Consider the following 21,677-nt stretch of genomic DNA (forward strand, 5'->3'; position numbering starts at 1 on the left):
ATATATATATATATATATATATAGTTTTATTTAACTATATAGTTTTATATAGTTTCGTCCTCCATAATTAAACATATTACAATATGTAAAAAATAGAATATATTAGTACTACATAATAGAGAAAGGTTATGAAACAATCATACAAATAGCTTAAAAGCTTCACATGTAAATCGTCACTGTTTTACAATCCATTCATTCATTTCCCTTCGGTTTAGTCTATTTCAGAGGTCGCCACAGCGGAATGAACCGCCTTTTCAAACCAAGTATGTAAATGTATTTCGAGTGCGGCGGTGAAATAAAGCGCACTTGTGCCGCGGTGCATTGTGGGTGAGCACGGAGAATAAAATGGCGGACTTGGCGAACGAAGGTAGGCAACCGTGTGAATCCGCAAAATGAGCGAAATAAAGCAAACAAATCGCCACCATGAGCCGCACACAGATGAATAATGTTGGTTAAAGATCCACGCGTGTTTCTGGCGCGTTGTGCTTGCGTTCGCTGCTCCGAGAAGAAGTGTGTGTGGAGCTTTAGCTCAAGTTAGCCGATGAGTGAGTTAGCTCGCGGGCTAAACAGCGCACTGACAGTGTGTGAGTGTGTATGTGAGTGTGTATGTGTGTGTGTTAGCAGACTAACCCCGGCCTCTCCGTGTGTTTCTCTTTTTGATTTTTAGGCGGGTGGAAATGCACGCGCTTCCCCCTGTGCGCCATTCGCGTGCACGCTCTAATGTGATCAAAACATTGATTAAAGTAGTGCGTGTGATAGCAACGAGCATGCATTAAGGTGTACACATAAACCTGACTTATAGTTCCCTGCAGTTAAGTATTGAAAGCAACGTGTGCTATAAATAAAGGCTCCTCATTTAACCTAACGTTAAAGAAATCCGTGTTATGCATCATAACGACAACCTTCTCTGTTGATATTGGTTTCTTTTAGATCCAATCGTGTCTTATGTGATTAGACGTGGCTGTCAGGAGGATCAGCGATAATATAAGTCATTCACATCTTTATTGAGACTTAAAAAATGTCTCAGATCCAGAAACGAAAGCAGATGTCTGGTGGGTGGGGTGGTGTGTTGTTCAACCCGTGGTTTGTTTTCGAACCGATCATAATATGTGATCGTTTTCGGATGTTATTCTGATTAGTGCGTCGATAATGCTCGGTGTCCGGTGTAGGTGGCGGGGTTTCATTGCTAGGCAAGCCGCATGTCGCCGACTCTCCCTCGGATAGTGGCGTTACTGTGGGCCGCTGCTTTCTCTTATATAGGCCCACACACCCTCCGCGCGCGCCCCGGGGTGAAATGTAACCCCATGCACTCATGATTTCCCCCCACTTTAGTACTCTGATGTCCTCCAATAGAGCAGCTTGAGTGATGAGATCACTTCTCACCCCTTGACCCAATTACAGTGATGTTCATGGTTTTACAGTGCTTACTAAACCACCCTGATGGTTTGTTTTGGGGGAAAGCAGCTGTTTACAGATGCACGTGTGCATAACATACACTTATTTCTCATGAATGATTTCTTTATTCCCCTTCAGTTGTGTTGCTGTCAACGTGTTGCAGCTAAAAATACCAGACAGCGTCAGCCGGATCATGTGTCTTTGTTTATTTACGAGGCATGACGATCATTTTAAAGAGGTTTAATTGTGGTGGAAGTGTCTCGGGTTTTATGGATTGGCGTGAATGAGATAAGAAACAAGATAACTTTGACAACACTAGAGACTTTGGCTTCCATTGACTAGTTTCCAGCTTCAGCTGATCAGGTTACCCTGAGGTTTGTGATGGCCAGGATTTAGGCCTGTCACGATTTCTTTTTGTTGTACGATATATTGCACCAAATGTATTGCGATTAGACATGGGACGATAACCGTTCTAAAGGTTTACCGCGGTTTGAAAAAGTCAAGGTTTTGAAATTGGCAAAATTTTCTGCAATACCATTCCTAAAGTATGAGTAAGATTTTTTTATTAGTTATGAATGTGACCAAAAAGTCTGCGAGTTAACAGTATACAACACTCTTGGTAGAAATTCTGTGAATTAAACTCCACAACCCAAAAGAAACAATGCTAATCTAAAGTAGGGGTGTCTAAATTAATTGTTTTTTTAGATGCACTGCGACGCAGACGTGGACAATTCGGTATCAGTTCAGTGATAATCATAACCGGTTATTATGTACTGACGTCATTTATCTCATATGAGCTATGGTGAGGGAGGCGAACGCTCCAACTACAATTTTATTTGAATTACCAAAGTCACATATGTGCCAATTTCACATCCTTCACATCCATAATGGAGAGGTGTCACATCCATAACAAAGCTTTTTCTTCATAAATGTAAAAATGTAAAATAAAATAAAAGCAAGCATGTTTGTGCTATAGAGAGACAGCTCTTATCCTTTTGGCGAGAATTGTTTTTTTTTTGGGTTGTGCAGTTTAATTCCCAGAATTTCTACAAAGTATGTTGTATGCTGTAAACCCGCAGACTTAAGTCACATCCATAATGCATGTTTATTTCCTCATTAATATAAAAAATGTTTACAGATTGATATTTTTCTGATCCCATAACTCTGTAGTTAGTTGTTTTGGAAAATATGTTAAGATATTATAATATAATATTACTTTCTCTGAGTTTTACTGCAAATGTCACATTCATAACGCTGGAATTGCTCAACTGTGAATGGAAAGCATCGTCAATGCACAGAGATATCGAATTGAACTGAATCGATGGCATGATAATCGTAACCGAACTGCACCATGAGAACAGTGTACGTTCACACCTCTAATCAAAAGGATTTTATTTTATTTGACATTTTTGCATTTATGAGGAAAAAGCTTGGTTAAGGATTACTTTGCCTTTACACCGAAGGCGGTGAGAGCGGCAAAGGAAGCTCTGGCTGCCCTGGTGACCACGCTGTCTGCCTTCAGCTCCGGCGGCGAGAGCGTCAAAATTCGCTAGATTGAGCTCGTATTTTAAGGGGCCGGTGCAGCATATCATATCAGTTACATTCCCGCATCAAACCTGCTTTCTAGCGTGAAAATGTTGCACACTTTTTATCAAATTCATTTAACTACGGAAGATCAAGTTGCATGTGGTGTGGCTTTGCTCCACTTAATTATCCAATGTGTCCATATGTCTGAAATATCCTGAAGCAGCAATACTGTTTTATATTGTCGCATGAGATTCCCGCTTTTTTAAAGAAAGAAAAAATATAACAATAATGTACATCAGTAACTCGCAGTAAAGCTACGGTCACACCGGGCTTTGTGTGTGCGAAATTCTGTCGTGCGGCGCTGCGAAAAGGGGCGGGATTAAACAAGCTTATTAGACATTTAAAAAAGCGAGCAATTGCTCCATGTTTTACATTTTTGCCCAGAGAAGTCCTGTTTTGATCCTCGATTGGTCTCACGCAGTCAAGTGATGCGATTTAGCAGGTTAGAGTTCACCAAGCTTGAACTTTGCACTGCAGCAACCTGCGAAACTTAACGCATGACCCCGCGTTTCCGGTCCGACGCATTCGCGTGCGTATGAATGGAAGTCTATGGGAGGAAAAGTCAAGTGTGACCGCACCTTAACTTATTTAATGCATGTTCCTGTAAGAAAACATTGCAAATAATTGGAAATTCAGCGACCGCAATAACATTGGGAACAACTGTGGTCGGAACTAATTTCACAGTGACCGTGTTCTCTGGACTCCTCAAGCGTTGGACTTTTACATTCTGATTGCTTGCCCTTGAACTGTGTCATAGCGCATTACCATAAAGTTGACTTGATTTCAACTCGTCTCGATGCCCACACCGACCAAGACACGCCGTGCTGTTCTTCGCCACTTATCGCCGGCGGCTCCCATTGAAAATGAATGATTCTGGCTACTTTGACGCTCTCGCTGCTTTCGGTGTAAACGTACAGTTTAGGTATGGGCCGGTATAAGATTCTGACGGTATGATAACCTTGGATAAAAGTATCACGGTATTGTGATCACTGCTCTAAAATAAATTCTTTTTAAATGTCTGGGTAAAAAACTAAAATCTTTTCCCCCATGTAACACTATATATTTTATTTTAAGAAACATTTAATATATATTGGAGCAGTAAACATGTCAGGCTGAATAATTCAAATGAATCATTGACTTCTGCTTGTCATCAATAGTTAAAATAAACAGATTTCTTTACCTTTTAAAACGTTATCTTAATGGCCCGTTTCCAGTAAGTGGTACGGTACGGTTCGGTTTGGTTTGGTACGCTTTTATGGCTGTTTCCACTGTCAAAAAGCGTACCGAACTGAACCGTACCGTACCACTTTTTCGGCACCCTTTCGAAAGGGTACCAAACACGAGAAAGGGTACCAAAAGGCGGAGCCACACGCGCAGCTGAAAGCTATTGGTTTACAGAGATACGTCATTCGCTTACGCAACAAGCCAGAATGAAAACAAAAAACCCGCCATGTTTGAAATACACGCACAGCTGACGAGCCGAGACATTACAGCGGAATTATAAATACATATAATAACGAGCCATGGTCGATCTGGGCTTAAACAAACCTTGTCGTCATCTTGATGGACAGCCACAAATCCAAGAAGAACAGCAGATTTACCCTGTGCCGCGTAGTTTTTTACGAGCCAGTTTGAGGCGCGAGCGGTTTCGCTTTCTTGCTAGCGCTTGCGCGCGTCTAACATTATATCTGAAATAACAAACTTCTTGAGCTGATGATAATAACCTGAGCTTGATTATTGATGTGCTTTTGAAACCCGATCCTGTCAGACACTGACAAACGCGAGATTGAAGCGCGAAGAAACAAAGGAGAAGCCGGAAAAAAAGGAGCACATTATTTTTTCAACAAACGCGAACAAAATGCCATGTATAACTAACTTATTATCTTCACATTTGTACTAATATGAACTCAGAATGATGGAATTGCTCTCTAACAGAGGCTACATGTGCTGCTGAAGCTTACATACACAGATGAGAGGTTTTCACTGACTGTAGGCTATAATTTCTGTTGTTTTGAACCTAAATATGGGCGAAATGTCTGCTATATGTAGTTCTTCTGTATTTGGTAACATATCGGAGACTGTAAGGGGCTGTATGTGTTTATATATGTTCATTTATTTATTTTATATAAAACAGTTTCGCACTGTCATTGATTTGCAGTTATAATCAACTCATGTTCATTGAAAAATTAGTAATAAACATTTCTACACAAGTATTTATGTGTATGAAGCATCTGTTTTATGAGAAGTGCTTTTCATATGATATGTGAATGACCCATACAGCTTTATTGTAGACATTTCCTCGAGCTAGAATGACGTCGACTGAAACTTTCTGTCATACACCACGCCCACCAAAAGGGTACCCTTGTTAGTGGAAATGCAAGCCTGATAAAGGTGACCCGTACCAAACCGAACCGTATCGTACCGTACCAGTCAGTGGAAACGAGCCATTAGAGATCTTTTCTGCTGGTGATACTGTTGTCCTGAAAAAAAAAATCTTGCACACAATATTTTGGCGGTTTTAAAACCTTGACTTTTCCAAACTGCGGTATACCTTGAAAACGCTTATCATCCCATGCCTTTTAAGGATGTTGACTGCTGTCTGTTATGGATGTGACAGATGTGAAATTGGCACTTGTGTGACTTTGGTAAATCAAGTATAATTGTCTGAAAACATTGACCGAGGGATTTGTGAGTATTTTTACAGAACTGTAAAATACAAGCCTAGAAAGGGTTTCGCTATATTGGTAAAAACTTAGATTTTTTCATGTCAAGGTTGATATTTGCATGGAATTGCTCACTTGTATGGCTTTTTATCAGTGTGGTTGTTATTTGTGTATATGTTTTGTACAATGAATGATTTAGAAATGGTTATGATTGTAAATTATATACTGAATATTTATTACAAGTGTCTCCAATGCTGCTGAGATGGCATTAAAACATAAAAAAAAAAAAGTTATCATTTGAGAGATCCATTTTAAAGAAGGTATACGTTGAGATAATTTCCTGCATTGTATGGGAAACAAATCCACGGCGTGTTATTGTTAGTGCCATGATTGTACTGTTGAAGTTGATGCTAAAAATGGTGTCCATGTTGCTGTAAGGACTTGTGCGGCCGCCTTTAAGCTTCTCTCCTGACCCTGAAAATATAATTGGCTGAATCATAGAAAAGCTGAATTAAGATCGTGTGTAGGGTCGAATCGAGATCCCGATCTTTTTTTCGATTAATCGTGCAGCCCTACCCTTATTCATAGTAAAATGTATGATTCACTGCATTAAGTGCTTTATTATCTATTGATAGCTTTTTTTAATCAGAATGAAACTCTTGCAATTGACTAAGAAGTGTATGGCTTACTGTCTGTCCTCAAATAAACCCTATTAGGAAATGACCTGTTTTGTGAATGATTATCTTGGATGTTTGTGTGTGATGTAGGAAAACTTGGATTCTTCTGAACTGTTATACTGGTGAACCAGAGATGAGCTGTTTTCTTGCTTGCTGAAATTAAAACATACTTATCGTTGGAAACGTCATAGATTTCCTTCTAATGTCCTTTTTTCCTCTCAGTATATTCTAGGGATGCACCGATACTTCGATCGGATATCGGTTCGATACCGCATATTTTTGCTGGATCAGGTATCAGCCAGCTGGTACCAATTCAAATCTGATCTTGCACGTGCGATATAATCTGTGTAATTTATAGGCCAACAAAAGCCACGAAGGTAGCCTATTATAAGGCACTAGAAAGTTGTCATGTAGGCTACTAAATCCCAAATGTTCTGAAGCTATTCTATAGTCTAATGTGAAGTACACATAAATATTCAAGTGGTTAAATTCATGTTCACTTCAGCTCTTCTGTCAATCATTCTCCGTTCATTCACAATTCAAACTGCGTGTCGCATTCATGACAACACGAAAAACTTTCTCCAAGACTAACTGTTCATGTTAATATAGTAATAGTAATCAGTGGAGAAATGCATATATTTTTGCATAAAATTTTGACCTGCATTATGGAGTTTATTGCTGTTTCTAAATCATGTTGCGCGGTGTCTGTTAGATCAGCAGATCGCATTCGCAACACTGGAGTAGGGAGGGTTATTACCTGCTCTTCACACACAAAGTAGCCCTTCCTGAAACTTTAAATAAGAAAAAGCTCAATAATACATAGGACAGATCCTCAAAGCACTGATTTCTGCCTTTATGCTGCTGTTTTAGAAGTGTCCGTATACTGGAGGGTAGGGCTGCTCGATTATGGGAAAAATCATAATCACGATTATTTTGGTCATAATTGTAATCACGATTATTCAAAACGATTATCAGTTGAAGTCAAAATTATTCGCCTTCCTTTGAATTTTGATGTTTAACAAAGGAATTTTTCACAGTATTTGCTATAATATTTTTTCTTCTGGAGAAAGTCTCATTTGTTTTATTTCGGCTAGAATAAAAGCAGGTTTAAATATTTTGAAACCTATTTTAATAGCTCAATATTATTAGCCCCTTTAAGCAATATATATTTTTGATTGTCTGCAGAAGAAACTACTGTTATACAATGACTTGCCTACTTACACTGATTAAGCCTTTGAATTATCTTGAAAAATATCTAGTAAAATATAATGTACTGTAATCATAGCAAAGATAAAAGAAACCAGTTATTAGTAGGCCCACACGGAATCTGTGCGCACAGAATTCCGCAAATTTTCCGCAGATTTTTGCAGATTACTTGAGTAAATGTGTGTAAATCTAAATTTATTTAGTTTTTAAATTAATTTCAGTAATAATATTGACTAATATGAAAATGTTCACCTGATTCATGTACAGTGCAGTTTGTACAGTAATATTTTCTGTGTTTTAGTTGATATATTATATGAGAGACTTGCTTTGTTTACCAATTAAAGTGAATCTAATTGGATTTGCATTTTAAACATTAAATACAAGTTAAAAAGATAATATTTTTATTTCATATATTAAGGTTTTAGTTATGATACTCCCAAAATAATTCTGCAGAAATCCGCAGATTTTTACCAAAATTCTCCGCAGAAATGGCAAAAAACGTCCACAGATTCCATCTGGCCCTAGTTATTAGAAATGAATTATTAAATCTGTTGTGTTTAAACTGTGCTTTAAGCATCTTCACTGTAAGAAAAAAACTTTAGCCACAAAAGTCCTTCAGTCAAGAGCAGTGAGTGATTTTCTCCTTTTGATGTTTGATTACTGATAAAAACAGGCGGCAGCAGGAATACCGCGCGCTGTCACTTTAAAGAGCCCATATTATACATGAAATAGGGTCATATTTTGGTTGTAAGGGTCTCCAACAACAGTCTAATATGCATGCAAGGTCAAAAAAACACTTTGATGGTCTTATAATCTGCATTTATTTTTACCTAATTATCCCAGCAACTCCCATATGAATCGTTCAGTGATTCATTTGTTCTCAAACCCATCCTCAGCGCGAAGCTAATCTGCACTGATTGAGCCGATGACAGCCTGCTGCGATTGGTCGACACAGACAAGGCTTCAGCGCTAGACAGAGTAAAATGCTCAGCTGCTAATCAACAATATAAAAGTAGTCACAGTGCACACACGCTTCATAGTGGATTTTGGCTGCCAGTGGGTGAATGTAAATACAGACAATGGACTAGAAAATACAGACGACTAACTATTTTATTGAGCAAAAAGTCCAAGAACTGGCGAGGAGATCTCCTAGCCCGTCACAGTCTACTTGCTCTTTTCACACGCACACACAGGGCCGGCGCGTCCATAGAGGAGACCTAGGGCGGCAGCTCATCCTTTGCCTAGAGCGTTACACACACGAGGAGGCACACACATACATTACCCTCAGAGGAGACACACACACACACATTACCCTCAGAGGAGACACACACACACATACACATTACCCTCAGATGAGACACACACACACATTACACTACTCCCCGAGGACACAACACACACGCCTAGAGCGCCAGTTCAGCTTGCTGGGTGCAATTTAGACACCTCACCTCGAACCTGAGCTGAACTATTTTGAAACTTGACCGTTGCATGTGTGTAGGAACAGCTGACGATCCGTAATCAAATCGGCACGCGTTGCGATTTCAACGTGGCTTTATACGCGATATGAGAATATAAAGAGTTAACCTGATACAGTACACGCGTTTACAAGTAACAAAACACAACTAAATACATAATGTGCAAGCTAGAGTAAACGAGGCAACAGTTTTAATCGCACGTACTTACACTGGTGAAATGGAGGAAGAAACTGATATATGATGCACTGATCCATGTTCTGACAGTCTTTACTGATCCTTCCTTTAACAAACTGAAGAAGTCTTTTTAAGCATGTAGTTTTCAGAAGCACTCGATCTGCTCAAGGCTGGGCTATATTGCTGATGTTTCATCTTTAATTAGACTGTCAATAATATCCATCTGCACAGCGTGACTTCATTCAACCGGTGTCTCTCTGTGTGTGTGTGTGTGTGTGAGACTTTTTTTCTGTTAGTGGGCGGGGCCACAGGTTTCAAATTTCCTGGATTTGCGTGCGCAACTACTTGTTTCGTAGCCGCGTCATCACGAAACACCTAATGACTCCTTATCAAGACACATCTATACAACTTAGTGACATTTAACTAGGTTAACTAGGCAGGTTAGGGTAATTAGGCAAGTTATTGTATATTGATGGTTTGTTCTGTAAACTGTCGAAAATTAGCTTAAAAGGGCTAATAATTTTGATCTTAAAATGTTTTTAAAAAATTTTAAACGTTTTTTTTTTCTAGCCGAAGTAAAACAAGTAAGACTTTCTCCAGAAGAAAAATTATTATCAGACATACTGTGAAAATTTACTTCTCTGTTAACGTCATTTGGGAAATATTTAAAAAAAGAATAAAAAATTCAAAGGGGGGCTAATATTTCTGACTTCAACTGTATATATCACAGACATGTGTGATAATGACATTTATTTAATGCATTAGTAGTTTTTCTAAATTTGACCAATCAGATGGGGCATTGCTATCTTTATCCCCGCCTTCCCAGTAGTTGCTGTTCTGCTATTGGTTGGAGCGGCCCAAAGCTGATCCCAGAGCTGAAAGTAAACATTAATGGTGGGAAAATGACAACAGCCAATCAGAGTCAGAATATCTACTGAGGATTTCACTCATTCATGGAGTTTTAAAGATTAAATGTTGACAGTTTTTTTTTTTTTAGCCTGAATTAGATCTGAAAAATATCTTTTACCTGTTTATTTTAATATTGTAACAAAAAATGATTTAAGAACATAGCTAATAAAAATAGCATTTTAATAAATGCTAATAAAAAATTTTCAAGGGAAAAGTTATATTGTAAGAAATATTATGAACTGTATTGCGTTTTTTTTTTTTTTAGTATTGCACTGCACTATTCGAAGATGAACAAAATCCTAATCTTTTAGTCTTATTTTGATGTAAATTCTATCCGATGTAGTCCAAGAGTAGAGAGTTTGACATTCAGAGAGATCTTGATCTTGAAAAACATCTGACATGCATTCAATAACTTCATTAAATTGTATACATTTTGTATACTAATGTTCTTGGGGTGGCACGGTGGCTCAGTGGTTAGCACTGTCACCTCACAGCAAAAATGTCGCTGGTTCGAGTCATTAGGCACTTCTGTGTGGAGTTAGCATGTTCTTCTCGTGTTGGCTAGGGTTTCCTCCGGGTGCTCCGATTTCCCCCACAGTCCAAACACATACGCTATAGGTGAATTGGATGATGAACGAAATTGTCCGTTGTGTATGAATGTGAGTGTTTATGGGTGTTTTCCAATACTGGGTTGCGGCTGGACGGGCACCCACTGCGTAAAACATATGCTGGATTAGTTGGCGGTTCATTCCACTGTGGTGACCTGAAATAGAGACTTAGCCGAAGGAAAATGTATGAACAAACTAATGTTCTTTGTTTTTGTCTGTTTAACAGAGAAGCCTGCCATTGCTCCTCCAGTGTTTGTGTTTCAGAAGGACAAAGCACAGAAGGTATGTTTGCTCTGATCGGCTAATAAGAAATGATTTACAAAAAAAATGTAACTATGAATATAGAAAAATATGAAAAATATGATTTTTATCTTGCAACATAAATGTTAAACAGGATCTTCCATGCAAAAATCACTTGTATAAGGGGTTTCAACACAGTTGTATGGCAACAGTCTGTGATTATAAGCACCTTCTAATGGTAAAAATGTATTGATTTTATTATTTATAATCACACTTGATTAAAACTGCCTGCAGAAACACTTTGATTGATGTTCTCCCTTTGTACGTGTCATCAGAGGGGGAAAGCCCCACCCACTTGTGCCAATCCCTCCCTCATTAGCACAGAACATTAGTCCTGTTTTGAATCTGCCATTATGCTGACTTATAGGCATTTGTAGCTCCGCCTTCTTTTCAAATAAGCACAATCTCATCTGAATTTAAAGCGACAGTCACCAAAAGGCTGCATTTACACTGCAGATCTTGATGGTCAATTCAGATTTTGTGACTGTATATGATTTTCTTTTCCTTTTTTTTTTATGACTTATATAATTTTTTAAAAGTGGCAGGAAAAACAAGAGCAGGCGCTGACTGACAGCTGATAATAAAAGTGCACTCTTTTCTCCGTTCCTATATTCAATCTGTTTCCAGGGTTTCTTTTTTTTAATTCTTTTTGACAAGTTGTTTTACTATAGTTTATGACAGAAAATGCCTGTTCATTTGGCCATCTTCTTTTAATCTAGGTCTTTTTAAACCAGTAGGCGTTTTAATGTCATGTCCATGGCGTGATTTTTGCATGTGATTTAAGCAATAGTTTTATATTAGTTTATATTGGTTACGTGGCGGATGTTGCTATCTCTCTCTCTCTCTCTCTCTCTCTCTCTCTCTCTCTCTCTCTCTCTCTCTCTCTCTCTCTCTCTCTCTCTCTCTCATTAACATGCTTAAATACTTGTGCTACATGACAATATAAAAGCTTTTTTAGTCCTCATGTGTGAGATTTAGGCTCTCAATTCTACCCCTTAGCCCAGGGGTCACCAATCTCGGTCCTGGAGGGCCGGTGTCCCTGCAGGGTTTAGCTCCAACTTGCCTCAACACACCTGCCTGGGTGTTTCATGTATACCTAGTAAGACCTTGATTAGCTTGTTCAGGTGTATTTAATTAGGGTTGGAGCTAAAATCTGCAGGACACCGGCCCTCCAGGAACAAGTTTGATGACCCCTGCCTTAGCCCTTCCCCTTACTCCTACCCCACGTTTTGCACATTCACGCCAAGGGGTAGGGGTGTCCCAATTCTCTTTAGCTTGACGGCGTAGGGCAAGAGGTGAATAGCTCTTCGAACGAAGATTTTTCTGGGCCACACTCGAAACCAAGGGGTAAGAAAATTTCCCAGAATACACCAGCCACAACGGCAGTATTGCTGAACCCGGAAGTAAGGAGATCCACAAATTAGTATTTTTGTTTTTATCACTATTGCGAATTTTACGACAAACAAACATATGTTTTAATATATTCATAATTAATATCATGTTTTACCATTCATGCTATTTAAAAAAACAGCAAAAAAAAAAAAAAAAAAAAACGCTAAATTTCACGATCTATAATCACTATTAATTACTCCTGTACAGCAGTCCTACAATATTCTGACACTTGATTTCATGCGAATACCCTGTCAGAAAAGTGTAGTGGCTGAGAATGAGCTTTTTACAGTGTCTGCTATAATGTTAATGTTGTGTTTGTGCGTTTACATTAATGAATATGGCCACTGTGTAAATGCACAGTATAGTTACGATCTTATTGCCACATTAGATCGTTAGGATAACTTGATTTATGCCTTCAGTGATTTCCTGAAGATAAATACCAAAAAATAACACAACTGGAATAACTACAGCAGTCGCGATTGTCTGATCTCATATGAAGCAAGAGATCGCGATGACATATGATGACGTGTGCAGGTGCTGTAGTGCTGTCCCAATCCTTATTTTGAAACCCTTCCCCTTAACCCTCGGTTGGGCCAAGGGGAAGGGGTAGGGGTACAAAAATAGAATTGGGATTGGGCCTTAAGGTTTGGGACTCTGCTGAAGTCTGCTCTGAAATGAAAGCATCAGATTTGACGTCATTCGCTACAGTCTTTAATGATGCGTGACTCGCAGTGACAGGTGAAAATCCGATCTACCTGCTTACACTGCAGACACGAGGTCACGAATCGGATTCATATCGGATAAATTTCCACAAATTAACAAGACCTGAATCTGATTTGAGTAAATCAGAATCCATGTGATTTATTTATTTATTTATTTTTCCTGCTTACACGTACATGAGCCATATTCGATCTGTGCCACATGACAGAAAAAAATTGAATTGAGTGAACTATGCTGTGTAAATGCAGCCAAAATGGCACAATTAGGATCAAAGCCAAAAAGGGTCAGTTTCAAAGAGTTATAAACACTATCCGTGTGGTATTTTGAGCTGAGACTTCACATACACAATCAAGGGACATCAGAGACTTATTTTACATCTTGTATAAAATCACGTAGAAACTCCCCTTTAAGGTTAAGCAAGATTTAAGTTTTTCACGTACATATTTATAGTGTCCAGACTTGCTTAAAAGTGCAGTGGCACCAAAACGCATTACTTTTTAAACACTCACGTCCGCCATTATCTCAACCAACAGGAAGTCCTGTTTCAAACTCAAGCTGTTTTTTTGGAGCAAATGTAGCTATAATGGGCTGCTCAAACAAACAGTTGCATTTCCAGTTTGGTGGATGAGAAATGAATTGCTGCAGCTTTGAGTTTCCAAGTTTCCCAACTAAGCAAAGCCTCTTTCCATAATAACCTGAGGATGTTATGATGGAAGACACTTACTTGGAAATATTTAATTTAGCTTTGAGTTTTATTGCAATAACAAGAAAGACATTATTCAATAAACACTCAGGCCAGGCTTGAAGTGAGGATTAAATTTCAGCATCGGCAAGTAAATTCAACAGGTTTGGCTGGCGGTGAGATGATTTTCATCTGCAAGCTGACTAACAAATATACAAATCACTTTCAAAACGTGATTTCCCCGAAGTATTGTGAGCAAATTAAACAAACTTGGCATTTCAAACTGGACCCTTTTGGCCCCCGGAGAAATAATTTAAAAACGAGCCTGTTTAATATGTTGTTTTCCACTGTGTACTGGGTTTTTCTGTGATGTAGTCCAGCTCTGTAAAACCTAATTAATCGATTTATTTAATATTTGTATCATCCTCCAGAGATCCGCAGATGGGTCGAGTGCAGAGGACGGAGACGGTGAGTTTGACTAGTTTTTGTTCATATTTTTGTAATGCACGAAAATATTTTTTGTCGTTAAATATTCTGGAAAATACAAGACTAACACATGCATTTCCACTAAAAGGTGAAGAACCTACTCGGTGCATGTTTTCTAGTGTAAACTAGGGCTGCACAGTATGTTGTTTCAGCATCGATATCACAATGTGTGAATCTGCAATAGTCACATCGCAGGATCTCAAGAGATTTCATGTTAATTTAAATCGTATAAAGGGCATTATAATGTTTTCATCGCAAAGTTTAACCCTGAAAGAGTAAAAGATTTACATTTGAATGTGTTTTTAAGACTGTCAAGCGCAGACGTATGCTACTACGTGTGGTCGCATACCCCCCGCCGTAGGCCGTCGGCGACGCTGATGCGCACCTCTCAAAAAATGTAACTACACGTCGTAACGACACGTAGCACAAGCTCTGTGATTGGTCTGCTTGGTAGCGCTGACGAGTGTGGGCATAGGTGAGAGCCGTACGAGCCTGATGAAACGATTGTTTACAAGTGTGGAGTCCTGTAAAGGAGCTCTAGATGGAAACTTTGGTTTTGTGTTTACCTTATGATTAAAGTTGTTGCACGTCCGCCGGTTCCCACCTCTAAATGAGCGAGTTTGAGTTGCTTGTATATTAAGATAGCGTTCAGAAAAAACAAAACACCAGCGAAGAAACTCGACACAGAGAAACATAAACACCTACTGCCGGCTAGTGTTTCTGCAGTGTTATTGCAGAGCAACACAAACAGTACGCAGAAGTATAAGTGTAGGACTATGCGCATTGTATGCGCCGTGGGTCACGCTGTTCAGTTGACACAGAAGGATAAACCAGGCTTAAGAGTGATTGAGCTCAAGCACATCAAATGAGAAGTGTCTTGAAGGGGGCGGGGATGTCAGATACTAGAGAGCATCTGATTGGTCAAGATTTGATGAGAAACTGAAGTATGAGGTGATGTGAAACAAAACGTTACGTTGATCCATTTCGGCTGAAGTGACACTACAAGCTTTCCATGTTTATATCGGTTTTATATCTTCTAAACGCAAATTTTGAGCACACTAGCTTATAGATGTCCTTGAAGACTAACATCTAAATATGTTATTTTAATTTCGCTGGACCTTTAATATTTCATGTAAACAACATCTAGTGATGATAAAAAGTAGGACACCAAGGGCACACTCACACTATGCTATCCGAACCGTGCCCAAGTGCGCTTCCCCGTTCGTTTGAGAAGTGTGAGTGCTCTGAATCGGGCCCAGGCGCAGTTTAGTTGGCCGGCCCTGGCCTGATTGAAAGAGGTGAGTCAGAGCGTGGTTGGTTGGGCTTTGGCGTGGTACGCTTGTAGTGTGAGTGCAAAGCGCCCCTGAGCCCGAAGACGTGACATCACTTTCAAGGGACTGTTTCATACAGATTTATTAATCATTCTTACTGTTCAATTAACGCAAACTCCTGTAGTTTACTAAAGATGCAAACCGCTCGCTTTACGAGGACTTTATAATAATTTATGAGCGTCAAAAGTGGTGGATCTGTTCGGCAAAATATTTGACTGCGTATCACTGCATCCTAAACGAATAAAACGATATAGCTAAAGAAATCTCCACTGTGCTGTGCGAGAGCGCTTCTTTTCCTGTTAAACTCAACAGTCGCGTCATCGATGATATAAGTGTGCTCAGGTTCGGTAGGTGAAGATGCAGTGTAAGTGCAGGCCGTTGGAGGAGAGGGGAGGGGGACAACTGCGCTTCGGCACAGTTCAAGGCAACCATGCCTAGTGAGCGTATGCTTTAAGGGTGCACTCACACTATGCTATCCAAACCGAGCCCAGGCGTGTTTCCAATTTCATTTGAGAAGTGTGAGTGCTTCGAATCGGGCCCAGGCGCAGTTCAGTTTCCAGCCCTGGCCCAATTAAAAGAGGTGAGCCAGAGCGCGGTTTGGTTGGGCTTTGGTGAGATACGCTTGTAGTGTGAGTGCAAAGTGTGCCTGAGCCTGAAACTGAAGATGCGACGTCACTTTTAAGGGACTGTTTCATATGGATCTACAAATCATTCTTACTGTTCAACGAACGCAAACTGTCGTAGTTTATTAAAGACACAAAACCTCTCACTGCACGTCAGCTGATACCTTCAGCAAACCTCCTTATTCCAGCAGTACGAGGACTTTTATGATCATTTATGAGCGTCAAAAGTGGCTGATCTGTTCAGCAAAATATTTGACTGTGTGTCACTGCATATCAAACGACTAAAATGATATAACTAAAGCAATGTCCACTGTGATGTGCGAGAGCTTTTCTTACTGTTAAACTGAACAGTCATGTCATCGATGACATATGCATGCTCAGGTTCGGTAGGTGAAGATGCAGTGTAAGTGCAGGCTGTCCGGGGAGAGGGGAGGGAGGACAACCATGCTTCGGTACGGTTCAAGGCAACTGTGCCAAGTGAGAGTACACCCTAATAAAAAATCTCCTGAAATATATTGTAAGATGCAGATGGGCTTATATCATCTTAACGTTTATTGATAGGTAGTTATTGATGGGTCACTGGTTAAAGTTAAAAATAATGGTTTGAATGGTTGATTTAATTGTGTTGTCCAGATTCAGACCGGGATGATGGCGAATATTGTCCTCCAGTGAAGAGAGAGCGGACCTCATCTTTGACCCAGTTCCCACCGTCACATTCAGGTAAATCCCTGCAGACAATTTACACTTCGCTCTGTATCATTTGTTTAAACTGTACTGAAGTGTTGCAGTCTCATCTAATCCTCTTTTATTGCCTGCTTTCTCTCTCATGCTGTAGTTCCCAAGAATAATATCTTTATGCCCTCAAGTTTATGCCAGTCGCCAACTGGTAATTCAGACTCTGAGCCAGGTAAGCAGTCAATCTTTTGTTGTCTCTTTAAGTAATTAGTATTTTTTTTCTCACTAATAGCAAAAATATAGTTCAAAATGACAACAAGATCATATTATCTTTTCTATGCAAATTTGAAAGTGTTTGATCTAATTAGATTGCACAATGGGCGGAGCTACTAGGCAGCGCTGGGGAAATTAAAACTTATTTATTTATTTGTTTATTTGTTTTGATGTAATATGTCATTATTGGATATATAGAATATACACTCACTGGCCACTTTATTAGGTACACCTTACTAGTACCGGGTTGGACCCACTTTTTCCTTCAGAACTGGTTCCTTCAGAATCCTTTGTGGCATAGATTCAACAAGAGTACTGGAAATATTCCTCAGAGATTTTGCTCCATATTGACATGATAGAGTCACGCAGTTGCTGCAGATTTGTCGGCTGCACATCCATGATGTGGTTCAAAGTCACTTAAATCACCTTTCTTCCCCATTCTGATGCTCGTTTTGAACTGCAGCAGATTGTCTTGACCATGTCTACGTGCCTAAATGCGAAAATTGTTTAAATTGAGTTGCTGTCATGTGATTGGCTAATTAGAAACTTGCGTTAATGAGTAGTATGGACAGGTGTACCTAATAAAGTGGCCGGTGAGTGTAAAGATACAGGCTTATTTTGCCTGTCACTAGATTTCGTTTTACCATACATGGTCCGACACATGTAATTCACAGGTTTCTCTGACTGTACACAGTTTTGTCATGTTTGACAGTCTAAGGCTTTGTTTACGCCACACACATTTCACTTGGTTTTCAGATCTGCTCTTTAGGACTGACTGTCCACACTGCCATTTTTCTCATGTGGCTGTGGTTTGTATTGAGTTTGTAAACATCAGAATTTTTTTCCCCCATGTGGACAAAAATAAATCTAGACAAATTTGAGTTGGATATATCAAACCGCCTGGATTTTTTGCCAAAGACGTGTAGTTTATGTCTGGTCGTAAAATATTTTCCCCCTATTAATGGGATGCATTATAATGAAGTCATTTTGAGGTCTCATATTTTCCAGAAAATAAGTCATACCAAGTTAGAATTGCTTTGCAAATCAAATTGGTTGCATCTGTCACCTTTTTGACTTTTTAATAAAATGAAACATAAATCGCTATTTTTGTTCCTTTACTACACAAAATGTCCTATAGACGAATACTGTTATGGTTTTTAGGCATTCAACTTCCTTCAGTGTGTAAAATTACAGTTTTGAGCATGAATAATATCTGCTAAGCTAGTCACTCTACCAGAAATTTTGTTAATACTTTATTTTGATGGTCCATTTGAGTATTAGTAGTACTTAATATCTGCTGAAACTACTCCTTCAACAGACATTTAACTGACTATAACAAACTTAGCAAGCACTTACACTAACCTAACAGTCTACTCATAATCTAATGAGAATTAGTTGATATGTTGATGCAATGTAACTTAATTCAACAAACGGACCTTCAAAATAAAGTAACCAGAGTTTTTCCTCTATATATTAAAGGGTGTCCACAGTGTCTTAATGTCTTCAGTTTCAAAAACTAAATTTTAGGCCTTAAAGTCTTAAATTCACTGAAGTTTTGTCTCTTATATCTTAAATAATTGTAAACCGGTCTTAATTTAGCTTTCCATGTAAACACTGATCCAATCACCAACAATCCACCTCTAAAAAACTCTATTTATGACTACAATAAGATTTAAATATTGTCCTCACGATCATAAAAGGTCTCTGTGTATTTATAGTCTATATATAGTGAGGACACTGACCTGGATAGTCTGTTGTGCATACATTTAGTATGTTATAGTTTTTAAAGATATGTTTTATTGAAAAATGTGTGTGTATGCAACTAGGGTTTGCTTGTTTTAACAATTTATTTAAAACATCTGGCTTAAAAATGATGAATTATAATTAAAAAAAAGTCCTGTATGTCTGAAATTTCATTCATGACTTCTCATAGTTGCGATCGTTGATTGTAAACCAAACTGTATGAAATCACTTTTGCTTTATAGTTTGAGATCTTTCAGCATGTAGGTAAAGTGTGTCACACAGAGTAATGCAAGCGGCAGATGCTGCTCATGCATCTGAAGGCAGATTTCTATTCTGGTGTCTCTTAGAAAAAGCACAAACTCAGCCAAGCGCACCAAACCCCAATGTGTTTCAGCTACTGTCAGGAATGTGCTAAAACAAGTCCAGAGGCCTGTCGGGGGGGGGATGCAGGTTTACAGGAAGTGGTCAGAGCCGTTTTAAGGCTGTGCAAGAGGGCACTACACAGATCACTGTATTAGGGCACTACTAGTGCATTATACACTGGCCGTCAAATGTTTGGGATCAGCAAAAAGCCTATTTTGCTCACAAATGCTGCATTGGTGAAAAATGAATAAAAAATGTGTTACTGTTTAGAAACGTTTATTTAATTTAATGTAATTTACAATGTAATTCATTCCTTTGTTTTACAGGTGCTGTATGTAAGTTTTTGACTCTTCCAAAGCATAAAAATACCATAATATGTTTGCAGATATTCAAGAAAAATGCTAAGTGAACATTATTGTTTATCTGAAAAACAATGCTGAAGTCAGATATTCTGTTTTGATTTTCAGCATCTGATTTTAGTCAATTTAAAGGGCACCTATGGTAAAAAATCTACTTTTCAAGCTGTTTGGACAGACATATGTGCATGTATGGTGTATAGACCGTCATATTGGGGTGATATAAGCACACCCAGTGCTTTTTTTTCAATTTAACAACATAAAAAACGGTGGACCAATTGGAGCTGTTTTCAGATCGACCGCAACTTTACGTAGGAGTGCGGTCCCCCCGCCCGCCAATATTAATTGACTGGCGCGTCATCATATCCTCAGTTTGTTGATTCACGTCCGCCATTTTCAGCGTGAGTCGAAGCGATATCACTAAAGAAACACCCTAGCTCTATTTTTAGATGCAAGGCTCATTGGGCTCAACACAAGATCAATATTCTCCACATTATCGCTCTAATTGGAATTGTTGGTTGTATCTTTATGTAGGTTTGCAAACATGTGTACTTCTCATTGAGTCTACCTTATACTTCAGCCGTTTGCATTTCTCGCGATCACAGAAGCTCCCTGTGATCTTAACTAGCATGCGTTTTAGAATTCTAAACATCGGTTTCTATCAGGGTACACTCAAGTCGACGGCTGGGCGCCGCGGGCCGCTGCAGAAACCTATGTTTAGAATTCAAAAATGCGTGGCGCGACGATTCGGGACACTTCATGTTTCTGCTGCGCCACAGAGAGTGTCTGGTGTGCCGTGTCGCGGCTTCAAGCGGCGCATCCGGTGCCTCAGTCACAGTTAATTCAGTGTGCGTGGTTATTAGTTTCTGTGTACAAGCTCGGCACTTGAAACTAGCACACAGTTGGCTGTAAAACTGTACAAAGACGCAAATGATTTTATACTCTCTGCTTGGTCTGTGTCCGAGTCGTACATGTACGACTGAATGCGGATCCTCTCCTCCTGCTCGTTCTCGCAGTCTGCCTGTCAGACTCTGTTGCAAACGCAGAGCGGGTGAGCTCATGGCCCCGCCCCCTTGTTACGTTGGGCGGGAAGCCGAAACTAATTTACATGTGAAGCAACACACCCCTAAATCAGCGAGCTGTGGACACGCCCCCAACATGACACTTTTTAACACATTATAATAAAACAATCTGAATTGTGTTTTAAACTGAACCTAAACTGGCACACTCAGAAGAACCATAATATTAATATTAAATCATAAAAAGAAGTAAACTATGTGCCCTTTAAGATTTTTTTAAGGCCTAAAATTTAGTTTTTGAAAATGAAGACATTAAGACTTTAAGACACAGCGGACAACCTGTATTATATATAGGAAAAACTCCGGTCACTTTATTTTGATGGTCCGTTTGTTGAATTTAAGTTACACTGCATCTACATGCCAACTAATTCTCATTAGATTATAAGTAGACTGTTAGGATAGGGTTAGGGTTAGTGTAAGCTGACATGTACTTGCAAAGTTTCTTATAGTCAGTTAAATTTCTGTTGAAGGAGCAGAATCAACAGATATTAGCCAGACAGTCTACTAATACTCAAATGGACCATCAAAATAAAGTATATACAAAACTCCTGGTAGAGTGACTAGCTTAGCAGATATTATTCATGCTCAAAACTGCAATTTTACACACTGAAGGAAGTTGAATGTCTAAAAACCAGTAACAGTACTAGTCTATAGGACATTTTGTTTAGTGAAAGGAACAAAAATAGCCATTTATTATAATGTTTGATATTCTTAAGTCAAAAAGTGACTTATGCAGATGCAACCTATTTGCTTTGCAAAGCAATTCTAACTTGGTATGACTTATTTTCCGGAAATTATGAGACCTCAAAATGACTTCATTATAATGCATCCCATTAATAGGGGGAAAATATTTTGCAGATATTTAAGAAACATACTAAGTAAACATTCTTGTTTATCTGAAAAACCGTGCTGAAGTCAGATATTCTGCTTTGACCATGCCTGTTACGTGCCGGAAAGTCT

At 39.0% G+C, this 21,677-nt stretch overlaps 1 protein-coding gene across 1 annotated transcript in view; it reads left to right on the plus strand.

Moving 5' to 3' along the window:
- Positions 1–311: 311 nt before the first annotated feature.
- The window catches only part of ranbp3b (RAN binding protein 3b), a 52,406-nt gene continuing 31,040 nt past the window's right edge, over positions 312–21,677 (plus strand). Inside the window, 4 exon segments of the mRNA XM_056445691.1 lie at positions 312–367; positions 10,921–10,976; positions 14,220–14,256; positions 16,862–16,948. Coding sequence (XP_056301666.1) covers positions 346–367; positions 10,921–10,976; positions 14,220–14,256; positions 16,862–16,948 — 202 coding nt within the window. The 5' untranslated portion in view covers positions 312–345.

The sequence above is a fragment of the Danio aesculapii genome, chromosome 2 (assembly GCF_903798145.1).
Source record: "Danio aesculapii chromosome 2, fDanAes4.1, whole genome shotgun sequence".
In the NCBI taxonomy this organism is placed as follows: Eukaryota; Metazoa; Chordata; class Actinopteri; order Cypriniformes; family Danionidae; genus Danio; species Danio aesculapii.